Source organism: Neolamprologus multifasciatus, chromosome 7 (genome assembly GCF_963576455.1).
Source record: "Neolamprologus multifasciatus chromosome 7, fNeoMul1.2, whole genome shotgun sequence".
NCBI classification, from domain to species: domain Eukaryota; kingdom Metazoa; phylum Chordata; class Actinopteri; order Cichliformes; family Cichlidae; genus Neolamprologus; species Neolamprologus multifasciatus.
The window spans coordinates 164571-177940 of record NC_140445.1 but is presented as its reverse complement, the minus strand read 5'-3'; the positions used below and the strand labels follow the sequence as shown (position 1 = coordinate 177940).

The 13370-nt window shown below is 42.6% G+C and overlaps 2 protein-coding genes across 2 annotated transcripts in view; both read left to right on the top strand.

Moving 5' to 3' along the window:
• Positions 1 to 3497: 3497 nt before the first annotated feature.
• On the top strand, positions 3498 to 9227 carry LOC146513330 (laminin subunit beta-1-like). Its single transcript, XM_085166441.1, has 2 exons — positions 3498 to 5929; positions 6007 to 9227. Exons 1-2 carry the CDS (start codon positions 5786 to 5788, stop codon positions 6259 to 6261), a joined length of 399 nt encoding a protein of 132 aa, XP_085022567.1. The 5' UTR covers positions 3498 to 5785; the 3' UTR covers positions 6262 to 9227.
• A 1286-nt stretch (positions 9228 to 10513) lies between these two features.
• Positions 10514 to 13370, top strand: part of LOC146513329 (sodium channel protein type 4 subunit alpha B-like) — a 47999-nt gene continuing 45142 nt past the window's right edge. The window contains exons 1-3 of the mRNA XM_085166442.1: positions 10514 to 10707; positions 12867 to 13041; positions 13141 to 13278. Coding sequence (XP_085022568.1) covers positions 10619 to 10707; positions 12867 to 13041; positions 13141 to 13278 — 402 coding nt within the window. The 5' untranslated portion in view covers positions 10514 to 10618. The remainder of the gene's footprint in view (positions 10708 to 12866; positions 13042 to 13140; positions 13279 to 13370) is intronic.

Below are 13370 nucleotides of genomic sequence, written 5' to 3'. Positions count from 1 at the left end.
AGCGGGTCGATAAAGCGCAGTGCTCTCAGCGGTCCGTAAAACTAATTCTAGTGTCCTTCCATTAATCCATTAGCATGTTATTCATGATTCAATACAACTAAGAAAACAGGAAACGAGACGATGAAAACGTCTGATGGAGAAGTTTAAAGCCTGGTGCAGTCCCTCTGTCCTGCTGGGAGGAGTGTGGATCTGATGATGTAGGCCTAGCTGTTCAAGTCAATTCAACTTTATTTATACAGCGCCAAAACAAAACAACAGTTGCCCCAAGGTGCATTGTCATGTAGAGCCTACAATAATACAAATCAAAATCATATCCCAGGCTTCCTGAGACAGTTGTTCATTCTGTTTTGTGAGAGTCTTACAGAGAACAACAGCTGCAAGGACACGCGCTCATCACAGCGAAGGCAAGCGAAAGACGATTTCTCTAAAAAATACTCGAATCAAGCCGTCAATCAGAATCAGAACACCTAAAAACAAAGGAACAAAAGAAAGCTCCCACCGTCCAACGGCATGCAGTTAGTGGGATAGGTTAAATGGTTAATCCAAATTGCTCATAGGTGTGAATGCGAGCGCGAATGGTTGTCTCTGTGTGTTGGCCCTGCGACAGACTGCCGACTTGTCCAGGGTGGACCCCGCCTCTCGCCCTATGACCGCTGGGATAGGCTCCAGCGCCCCCCGTGACCCTGAAAAGGATAAGCCGAAGCGAATGGATGGATGGATGGAAGAAAGCTATTAAAGCAAACAAACACTGTAAAACACCAAGTAAAGGACAAAGAAAAAAGTAAGAAAAGTAAACTAAAGAGTTTAAGAGAAAGTAAAGAGAAACAAGCAGGATTGAGATTGGAGATGAAAATGTTTAAATAACGGCAAAAAGTGGGGACCGATGGCCCGAGTACAATCCCCAAATAGAGCTGATTTACAAAAGTAAAGCACAGGTGTACTCAGGTCACTACCATATGTCCATGCAATTTAGAGCAAGGTCACAAAATAAGGGATTATGTTGAGGTGCAGGTAATTTAGTAAGAGGACAGGCACAGCTTTTTTTATTATAATCAGAAAGCATATAAAAGCTGGGCAGCTTTACAAACAAAAACAAAGGAAAAATGGGCTGCTGTTAAGACTTCCCATGCCGGACGTCCATCCAAAGCCTGACTGTTAGAAAGGGTGGCAAACTTTCGCTTCCTGCGAGTCAACGTAGAGGAGAACCTTTCCTGGAGTGCAAACACCTCTGAGCTGCTGAAAAAGGCCCAACGGAGCCTGTTCTTCTTGAGGAGTAACATCACACAGAGACTGCTGGTGTGCTTCTACAGAGCCACCATCAAGAGTGTACTAACCTACTGCATATGCTATCTGCTTATCTGGTACAGTAGCTGCACAGTGGCGCAGAGCAAAGCACTCCGAGGGATCATTAACACGCCAAATCTCCAAAAGTTGATTCTGGACGTAATGTTTTGTGGGAGAAACGTTTCGTCACTCATCCAAGTGACTTCCTCAGTCTCAGCTGACTGCAGGTTTCCCTAATCTTATAAAAAGTACATTTGCATAATGACTCGGTGGACCGACACATCAAATTCACCAGGGAGGATATGAACAGTGGCAGGTTAGCCTTCTTAGACTGTGAGATTTCCATCAGTAATGGGGGACATCTGAAAGCTGACGTGTACCGTAAACCTACACATACGGATCAGTATTTAAGGTTTGACTCTCATCATCCACTGGAGCACAAACTGGGCGTCATCAGGACGCTACAACACAGAGCGAACACCATCCCCACTGACACAGCGGCCAGGGAGGCAGAACATCAAGAAGGCCCTGAGTAAATGTGGTTATCCCAGCTGGACTTTTGTCAAAGCTGGGAAGACTCCTAAAGAAAGCTCCAGCTGATCCAGGAGAGAAGGACAACCGCTGCCCAAGAGAAAACCTGTAGTGATCCCGTACGTGTCAGGAGTATCGGAGCAGCTGAGACACATTTTTTGTAAACACCGCATCTGTGTCTCTTTTAAACCCCAAAACACGCTGCGCCAAAAACTGGTCCCCCCCAAAGATCGGGTCCCCGACACAAACAGAGTAACATAGTGTTCGCTGTTAAGTGCAGGAGGATTGGCAGGATTTATAATCGGGGAAACCAAACAACCTCTGGCAACAACACAGAAGAGCCACCTCGTCAGGCCAGGACTTTGCTATCCATCCGATCCTCTGTGATGCCTCACAATGTCTCTTCGTCCTGCATTTTCCACCCTCCTCCATCAGCTGGATCTTTGTCGGGCGTTTTCGGCGGATCCTCTAGACCACGGAGAAGGAGAGGGAGAAGAGGAGGTATTCAGGTAAAGCTCAGGCTTTACTGGCAGCGAGGTTTGCCTGGTAAACGACGCCGAGCGTGTCTCCTGAGCTCAGAGAAGCTCCATGGAGGGGGACTTGTTTTCCACGTCCCTGTTTGGATACGCTGGCTCTTTGAGACCGGCCTGCCTGAGGAGGGTTTATCCAGACTCTTCTGCCGGGTGGCTTTTTCTTCCCACGGTGAGCGGATTCTACGAGCGTGAGTTTCTACGTCCTTTAACTCGAGCCTCCACAAATACGGAGGCTTCTACTGAATATGGCGCTTTTTAACGCTCGATCTCTGTCTAATAAATGTTGAATGATTTTATATTATCTAAAAAACTGGATTAAAAAACTAAGCACTTTAGTATGGTTTAACACATTCTCACACAAGCATGGCCCCAAACTGTTTTTGGTTTAAAATGAGAAAAATGCTATTGATGATTTAAAAAAAATTGTATATTTATAATAATTAAATAAATTTTGAATTATTGAAAATTAATGACTTTTAATATAATATTGTTTATTAATATCATATTTTTATGGCTACCATTTGTTTTATTACTTCCTTTATTACTTCCTAGGTCATAAAGCATTTTATTTGGGGGTCATAAATCACTCGTTTTACATAAGAGGTTGAATATCCCTCCTTGGGTGTTGATACTGAGTGCTAAATTAACACCAATGGTAGATGGACAAGAAAAAGTGAAAGCCACCAAGAAAAGAAAAGGAGAAACGAGTAAAAGATAAATGTAAGCAGATGTGTCTTTGGCAGGCATTATGTATGACATGTATCCTGAAACAACATTCATTAGTAGGGATAGTGAAAACTTCTGTTTACCTTTGTCAGCCACTTGGCTATGATATTAATAGGCAGACAGTAGACACTGATGTGGCTTATTGAATCTTTTGGACCAGCACAATATTAATTACCCATTAATTGGAAGAGCTAAAGCTGCGAGAGGAGCTGACTCCTGGCTCAAGTTGTGCTTTAACCTGAAACAAACGGGTGAACAGAAATAAAGAAGCCCAAAACACATCGGTGCACTGTGCGGGTCCGATCATTGCTACAGTGGTGCCGAAACCGTGGCAGAGATGTCTGATCCTCAGGCCGCCCCTGAGCGTGCAACTGCTCCAGTTTCTGGCCCAAATGTCTGGAATTCAATCAGTTTTCTTCTCTGATGTGAGCTAATAATCAGCTATGTATCACAGGCCTTCAAGCTGGCTGTAGTTAAACCTTAAAAAGCATCTCTAGACCCAGCAGTCTTAGCTAATTATAGGCCAATCTCCAACCTTCCTTTATATCAAACATCCTTGAAAGAGTAGTTGTCAAACAGCTAACAGATCATCTGCAGAGGAATGGTTTATTTGAAGAGTTTCAGTCAGGTTTCAGAGCTCATCACAGCACAGAAACAGCTTTAGTGAAGGTTACAAATGATCTCACTTATATTTCCTCTGTATAACTGAGACATGGGTAAGGTTAGTCCAGCGTCTTCACAGATCTCTTACCGGAGGACAGCTGCTCTTTAAACTCTCCTCGAATATCAGGCAGAGGAGGACTAGCGGTTGATTTTAAGAAGCAGTATGAATGTAAACCACTGTCCTCATCAACATCAGCTAGTAGCTTTGAACTGAGTGTTTGAGCTGGGTCGCTCTCACAGTGCTCTGTGTCGTGGTTTACAGACCCACAAATACAATAAGGACTTCTTGAATGACTTTTCTGATCTGTTGGCTGAAATTATGCCAAAATATGATCATGTCTTTATTGGTGGGGACTTAATCACGTGTGCTGCCCCGACAAGCCAATGGCAAAGGACTTTTTAAATCTTACTGACTCTTGATCTTGTGCAACCTGTGTCTGTGCTACACAAAAATATGGGCACACGTTGTTTTAACTCGTGATTTACCCGTCTCTAACCTAGAGGTTTGTGACATGGTCGCATCATAAGCCTGTCTTGTTTGAGGTTTCCCTTCCTTGTACCAAAGTTAATCCTGCTGTTGTTGCTCGGTGCTGTCGTATTTTGAACCCTTCCTCTGGTTTTACTCCGTCTGCCAAACCCTTTTAGATTCGGTGCCCCCTTTAAGCTTTAAGTTAAAGCCAAATCTGAACCCTGGCTGAATGAAGACACCTGTGCTGTTAGAAGAAAGTGTAGCTGAGCATAAACTTCAGGTGTCATACCAAATGTTACATAATTACTGGAATTCGTATCAGAAACATTTTGCTGCTATTATTCAGGCAAACTGCCACAAGCCTCATGCTTTATTTCAGACTATTGACAGGGTCCTTCATGCTCCACAGACGGTTGGTGTCGAGTCAGGAAAACGTCCTACACTTCTTTATTGATAAAGTGCTCTCTGTGAAAGATTTCAGCCCGTTCTCGACCCTTCATCCTCAGCTCTGCTGTCAGGTTTGAGCCAGTTTCTTTGCTCTGCCTGCAGCAGTTTCTCACCTGAAGCCCTCCATCACTTCTCAGTAGACCCTTTGCTCAGGTGTCCTGATGAAATAAGGGCCTGGATGGCTTTGAACTTTGTGCATTTTAATGAGCAGAAAACAGAAGTGATGACTGCTATCGATCGTGGTTCGCTGGTACAGTATGTTGAACCAGTCATCACTGATCTGGGAGTTAAACTGGAGGCAGATCTTAAACTTGAAAGCCAGGTCAGAGCTGTTGTAAGAGCTAGCGTTTTTCATTTGAGGCAGTTAGCCAAAATAAAGCCCATCTTATCGAAGCGGCTTTGTGAGACAGTAGTCCATGCCTGTGTTACTTCTAGGCTGGATTATTGTAACACACTTTATTGTGGGGTTAGCGATGCGTCCATGAGGCGTCTGCAGGTTGTGCAAAACGCTGCAGCTCGTCTTTTGACTGGAACAAAGTCTGAGCACATTACCCCCATTTTAATTTCACTCCACTGGCTACCTGTACATTTTAGGACTGTTTTTAAATCCCCCCACCTGGTGGGTAACAGGCATCTCCGAAAACATCAGAGCACTTTTGGAAATATGTCCTGATAAATCGAGCAGATATTTGAAGTTCACACAGAAACATTCTCACATGAAAATATCTTAAAAGTTTATTTTGTGACCCAGAAAGAGTAATACTTCAAACTCCGCCCCTCTGTGTTCCTCCGCCACTGCCTCCTTTGAGTTTTGGACAAAATGCATTCTGGGATATTGCATTTCGTCATTTCCAGCTGATTGGAGACCAAAACAGCCAATCAGATTTTTTTGCATCCAAGTCTGTGATTGGCTGGTTTTGTGGCACAAATATAACGGTGTAGAGAGAGTTGAGCGCGCACGGGCAGAAATGTTGAGAGCGAGCGCAAATACAAAAACTGAGCGAGAGGGGCTGCTAGTGTGTGTGTGTGTGTGTGGATAATAGCAAACACTGAAATACATTTTTGCACGCAGCAATGAATTTTGTTCACTCAGATTTAACTTTTCTTCGCTCAAAATAAATTTCTCCTCAAAATGCAACACTTGCACCTGCAACAGTTTGGAGGAGAAGGCTGTAGTGGTGCGGTAGCAACGGCCAACAGTGTCCTGAGGAAGGCTCGGGACTCTGAACAGGAAATCGTCCACGCCATGGAGGAAGTGGAGAAGCTGTCTAAGATGGTGGGTGTGAGCCCTGCTGCTCCGTGTTCACTCCAGGTGAACTGTGGTGGGTTTTCTCACCTGAATTTTGTCCTCAGGTGTCAGAAGCAAAGCTAGAGGCGGACAAGGCCAGGCTGAGTGCTCAGAACGTCCTGATGAAGACCAACAGGACCAAACAGAAAGTTGACCAGAGCAACGAGGAGCTGCGCAGCCTCATCAGACACATCAGAGACTTCCTCACCCGTATGTGTCACTTCCTGTTTGGTTCAAATGTCTCCGTAGTTACGGTTACATCAGTTTTCCCAGAGACAATCAGGAGAGATCATTGGAAGGAAGTGAAATTGATTCATTGACATAAAGACTTCAGTTAAGGTATTTAGCGATTAGGTTCTGATGACCCATTGAAGCAGAGTTGAGCCCGTAGAGTCTAGACATTGGTGGTGGAGATGAAGACGGAGGCTTGGATGGAGCCTGAGCAACATGGGAGAGGGTTAGGGGGGTGGGCTGCACAAAGGTGCACTGAGACTGAAAGTAGAGTCCAGGCTGATTAGACTACAGATGATTGGACTCGACCGGTAACGTTGTATCACTGTGAGAAAGTGATCGTAGATTAACCACCAAACACCTGGACAGCAAACAGATGTGTGACTACAGATCTTCCTTATTGAACTATAAGCTTCTTTTTATGAACGTCATGTCTGATGGTGGCCATTATGCTCCCCGCCCTCTTCTCCTGAATGGAACGCGTTTTTATTTCAGGAAAAACTAACTCAGTCAGACTTTTTCCTGAATCATTATTAAACTGCTTTCATTTAAAAAGCAAAGATCACAGATTTATTTCATGTTGAAAAAACAGCCCTCTTACATAATATTAGCAGGCTTCTTACAGCCTGCTCAACCATCACATGACATTACGGGAAAAAATCAATTCAGGTTATAGCCGACACCTGGATCCAAAGCTGCTTCCAGTGCTTAATACAACCAAAACTCCCCAACTGATGGAAAAGCAAAACAACGTTTGTTCTTGTATTTCTGCAGGTCTCATAGATCCTGTTTAACAAACATGAACTCAGAAGCTCTCTGTCTGTCTGTGCAGCAGCATTAAAGGATCCTAGATCATGTAGTGTACATGAAATCATCAGAAACTAAACCGTCTACTCTTATGTGTCTGGGACACTCTCAGAGGCCAACACGCTCACACACTCGTTCCTTCGTGTCGTCTGCTGCTTACGACACATTAAAGAAACCACAACATAAGAACCTGTGTAGTGTAAGTTAACGAACGCTGAAATTATTTCTGATAACTGGTTTCTGATAACTTGACAAGCTTTCAGACACGGTTGGATAGACTGAGAATAATTTCAGGTATTTATTTTCATTGATCGGCGATTAAAAGTTATTTTTAAAGAGGCTGGCTGCAGATAAACTAACTGCATGGGACTTTAACCCTTTAGGGACTTTAACCCTTTTACCATTTTTCCTTTTTTTAGGGACTTTAACCCTTTCAAACTTCCATTTTCATTATTTCAACTTTCAAACCTCATGAGAATTTCACCAAAATCAAAACAGACCTTTACCAGTGAGTAGACTTTTAATTTTCCATGTCCAATTTGGCACACTTTAGAAATAATTCAACAGGTATGTGCCTTACCTTTGGATAAGCTGGTGTATGCCCACTCACTTCGATCACTGGTTCATGCCTGCCCGTTCGACCGCCTCGGACCCCGGATTTCTCCGTCCGGGCCTCCAACTCTCCCTCCTCATTAACCGGACGAGCCCCCAAAATGTTACGGGTTCAAATATTGAGGAGGGATACAGGAGGGATTAAAAATCACAACACTGGTCCAGGAGGGTTAGGTCAAACGATGATTTTAATGAACACACGTGTGGGGAGATGAACACTGTCACACACTCAGCGTCGATCTCCGCCCAATAATACACAAGCAGTTGTTTTTATAGCATCAGGGTATTATTTATGACGCTCCCTCATGCGTCAAAGCAGATACAATACATGCATAACTTCCAAAACCACAAATGTTCTGTTAACGACTTTTGCCACAGTTTGAAAAGAACATTCTCCTCGTCTCCAAGCCGGGCGCATCCGGTAGCCCATCTCGCTCTTGCTTCTCCAAAACCTCAGATGCATGCTCTGCAACAAAACTGTCAATTCTGCAGGCTCAAAATGCAGTTGCAAGCTTGAAAAATATGTCTGAACTCTTACCTAGAAATGAATCTACCAACGATGTGTGTGTGTGGGTGTTTCGACCTCAATTGCACTCTATTTCACCTCTCACCTCACTAAAACTCACAACCAGACAGAGGCCACTCTCATATGTGTAACAATCTAACTAAAACTATATACGTATATATTGAATAAATGCTTTAATTAAATGCCACTACTCAAAGCTTAATAAAAAAGAATATAAACGAATAAAAGATAATAATGAATAACCTGGTTATTCAAATAGCCTCATCCAGACAGCTCCTCAAAATAACCACCACAAAATGCACACTTTACAGAGGAAACAAAGACATTTTAGAAGTACACTTCCTGACTTATTCTGAGTCATCTGTTACCAAGCAAACTCAAACGCAGCAGGTTGCTGAATACACTCAGGCCTTTATTCAGGCCTGTTTCTATAATATATGTGATATATGTATTGTAAGCGTGTATGCAATCCTTCCATAGCTCTAAGCCCCTTACATGATAGATTGGCTGGACATATCGCCAGCCAAAGCTTTTGACCTTCAATTAATAGACTGAGCCACAATTCTTTTATAGGCACAAAATGCAATGTGTATAAAATGATTACAGTTGCACCTGCAATGAAATATTATTATATGATTATGATACCACCTGTAATACAGACTTTAATGTAATATCAACAGCTCCAATAAATGCTTTAATGAAATGATGTTTAATACAATGATAAAGATGATGGTTATGAACAGTAACAGTAAAATAATTTCCCTGATCCCCACAGTACACAGGGGAATAATCAGGGAATGGGAAACAGGAGGGAGAAACAGCTGGGAGAGATTAGGGCTAACAAGAGGGGGGCAGGTAAAACTGAATACACTGACATAGGACTGGGACTATCAAAATAAAACAGGAAATAAGAAAAAAAATCACAAAAACGCAAACTTGACACTGACAGACAGACAGAAGAATATAACCCATGTAACAGAGAAGACAGTGACTTAAACTAGAGGCCAGAATAACAAATAATGTAAAGAGAACAAAACCAAGAATAACCCTTAATACAAAATCAAACCAGCACAACTCAAAAACCCAAACAAATCATAGTTTAGAAAAACACCAACACAGAAACAAAGAAAGCTGGGTCAAAAATTTTCCAAGACTTTTTCTTTCTTAGTGTAAAATCTCTTTTAAATACACATGACCAGACCAGCTGTAATAATACTGCTGTTTGTATGTGCATTCATACCCAAATCAAATCACTTTTATTGTCACATCACAGGTGCTGGTACACTGGTACAGCACATAAGAGTGAAATTCTTGTGTACAAGCTTCACAAGCAACGGTGTTGTGCAAAATACAAATAAAATAGCGGTACAAATATAAGAATGTATGAGCATTACTGAATATATATAGAGATATATATGGATATATATACACACACACACACGTATGTGTGTGGGAAGCTCACCTCCAATTATCCTTTCGACACACCGCACAACTCTCTGGAGAGCTTTGCAGTTGTTCAAAGCTGACCTCCCTTGTGTTTCCAAGGTTGTGAGTACAGCATGAACAGCGGCATTTTCCATGCTAATATTTTTGGTGGGTGTTGTGTATTACACATCAACAACCTTTTCAGATGTCCCTATAATCTCAGAGAGAAACTGTAAACATTTTGCAGTGGGCAAAATGATCCCGTACTCAGAGGAAGAGCTTTATTACAACAAAGTAAATGTCCCTGAAGGTTGAGGGTGACAACACTTTGAATACAAGAACATATTGATTGTAACTACGCCTGTGTTTATGAGCCATCGCCCCTTTGACTTTGTCTTTACCTCCAACTTTTTACCTGCAACCAAGAACAAAGACCACCAGTCCACCAGTAGCAACAATCCCACCACAGTTCCTCCAGAAATTACATAGTTGTTTTTTTTCCCTGTGGATATCACAATAGGAAAGTTTGCAGTGAACTTTTTATAATTTTGTCAAATTTGCTCTATTTATTATGGAAATCGTGGAAATTGCCAGCAGCTGTTTGATGAATAGTTTGATGTTTAGGATGAAACACAACCTAAACATACTTACTAACCTAAGCAGTAATGAGTAGGTGATGAGGAATGTGAAGCCAAAAACGAGTTAAAAAAAAGACAGAAATCTAACTGAAAGTGTGCAGAGTTAGTCAGTCAGATGGGTTTTCAGGAGAGGGTGAAATCAGTAGACAGAATGGCTCAGATGTTTTTATCCACAGATGAACAGAGTTCTTGTCAAACAGCCAACAGCTTCATTCCTGTGTGTGATAGAGAGACTGTTTCCAGGAAATCAGGATGTGGGGGTCTCTTTGGGAGAACACAGTTCCCCACTCTGTTCCTTTGTGTGTGTCTTGTAACTAATGTGGGAGGAGCCATTGACAAACAGCTGGAGCAGAGAGCTGATCACTGAAAACAGACAGATTCAGACAGAGAGACAGACAGAGTTGTTTCAGAGAGAGGTGGGACGCCGAAGACAGAAAAATGTCTTTTTTTGATTTCTGGAGCAGCACGAAGGAGAGAGGTGCGCTGCTGAGGAGAGCCAATCAGCTGAGGCTGAATCCTTCACAGCTGTAAGTCTGATTTAAACTGGTTTTCAGTGAAACGTGTGGGACAGTGATAGACTTTGGTTCATAAACCTGCACTCCTTCCTCTGTGTAGAACTGCAATCCTAAAATGTTATTACTATTATAATTACTATTACGATTGTGGCTCAAGAGTTGGGAGTTCGTCTTGTAATCGGAAGGTTGCCGGTTCGAGCCCCGGCTTGGACAGTCTCGGTCGTTGTGTCCTTGGGCAAGACACTTCACCCGTTGCCTACTGGTGGTGGTCAGAGGGCCCGGTGGCACCAGTGTCCGGCAGCCTCACCTCTGTCAGTGCGCCCCAGGGTGGGTGTGGCTACAATGTAGCTGCCATCACCAGTGTGTGAATGTGTGTGTGAATGTGTGAATGACTGGATGTGTAAAGTGCTATACAAATACAGGCCATTTATGATAATGGAGGATTTTTTTAGAAGCATTGTTTTAGCAAAAAAAGTAATAAAAATACTGAGAAAATACAAATAATACCACAAATAAAACTGTGTTATTGGCACATAAAGCAGGTGGTTTATGGTTATATGGATCAAAATCAAATCAAAATGAATGCTTCATATGTTTCTTTTACGGTTTCTTCTTTTTTACTCTTTGCTTTATTTGAGAGTTTTAGCATCTGAGAGTGGAGAGGAAAGAGGAGCAAAGTGTGCAGGGGACAGGCCTCTCTACTTTTACAATTAGGCTTAAAACTTCCCTTTTGATAAAGCATATCGTTAGGGCTGGATCAGGTGGGCGGCACAGGATTTCAGAAAGGATTTGTATTGATTTTGTGTTGAAGACAGCCTTTGTTCTTTATCATTCACATCTCTGCAAAGTTTTCCTCAATGAACACATAAAAAAAACATGTACAGCTACGCACTCTAGGTACAACTACACGTCAAGAGTCCTGAATGTGTGAACAGGAAGCCGTAACTTACGTAACATCACAGGCAGAAATTTAAAAGACAGCAAAGTGTTAAGTTGATTAAAAAAATCAAACAATAAAATCAAAAACTCCTCTTGACTGGAGGTTTTGTCAAAGTAAACATGACGTTAGCTGACCTCCCTGTAACCCTCACCCATTTCTGTAGGTTGTGTGATGTAAAATGTTTCATAACTTAGATATAAGACGCCCTACCCAGTTTAATGAGTCACTACTCATTAAACTGAGTAGGGCAGTGTTGGTCAAGTTACTTGAAAAAGTAATTAGTTACTAAATACTGATTACTTATTTTCAAAAGCATTTACTTAGTTACTTTTCAAAAACATGATACACAACCTGAATACGTTATAGAGCAATAGTCCTTCCACACTCACTCTTTCAAATAGACGCAAGTAAAACACAGGAGAAAATATACAAAAATCAAAGATTCAGCAGCTCCTATTGTCACCTGTTTAGCAGGAGTGGGGCGGGTGGAGGTTTGCCCACAGCGGTCATGTCATGGGGGGATCCGGTGGTTTGTCTGTGAATGTCACGTTCCCGTGGCAGCGTGCTCTCTGCTCGCTCAGATTTGAAGTTTCATCTTTCGCTGTAGAAAGGAGTTTTCTTCCCACGCAGAGTGTACAGCAGATGCTAATGTTTGTGTCCCTTTTACGGATTTAAACTCAAAGTAATGTGATTATTTCCACACTTTAAACGCTGCGTGGTCTTACTTTCTCCATCGCTCCATATTATCTATTGTGGATCTGCACACGTCTGTTACCACGAATGTCGCACGCGCTTATGTCATTGTCACGAGACACTCTCACAAACAAAATCACGGTTTAGTAGCACAGTAACGCAGCGTGCTTATGGGAAAGTAACAGTAATCTAATTACTTTTTTGCAATAGTAGTCCCTTATATTACTTGTTAATTTAAAAAACTAATTGGATTACAGTAACGCATTACTTGCCCATCTCTGGTGTCTTAAATCTGACCAAATTAATTTCACACAAATACATTTAACTGATTTCTAAACTTGTGCGGTCTGTGGCGCCCCCTAAAGTAAACCCGTGTAGTGCTTTAGCTCGGGCTTATATCCCAGAGTGCTCACGACTTAATGAATGTTTTCTAAATAATCGGACTGTCATGAGAAGGATTAGTTTCAAACAGTGAAACGAACCCGTCTCATGACAGTCCGATCAAAACACCAAAATGCCAGCCCTATTTTCCCCGTAGAACCCTGCTGCTAGGTGACAACAAGATCCGGGCAGCACTGCAGGATGACAGCATGGTGTCTCTGCTGCCACCTGTGGGTACGGAGGTCTTCAGACACTTCACGACGGCCTCACAGGAAGTCCAACAACAACATGTAACTGGGGCAAAGGAGCGAAAGACGTGGAAGGATAAATGGGTACTGATCAAACTTTCAGCTGTCAATAACTGATAACTAATAAGTGCACTCGATAACGCTGATCAACGGCATGACGGGAAGGTCCTGTGTGTAACCTAGGTATTTCAGAAAAACCTGCCCAAACCAGCTGCTCACCTGGAGACTGGAAAGTCCCTCCCCTTAATCTATGGGGACCCGCCCCCTCAGCTTCTCAACACCCCATTGGAGGATCTAGATCCCTTCTACCAATCATGCAAGGTCTCTGACCTGTCTCTTACCTGTCTGTCCCTCACCCATTTGTCTGTCTCTTACTTGTCTGTCTCTCACCTATCTGTCCCTCACCTGTCTGT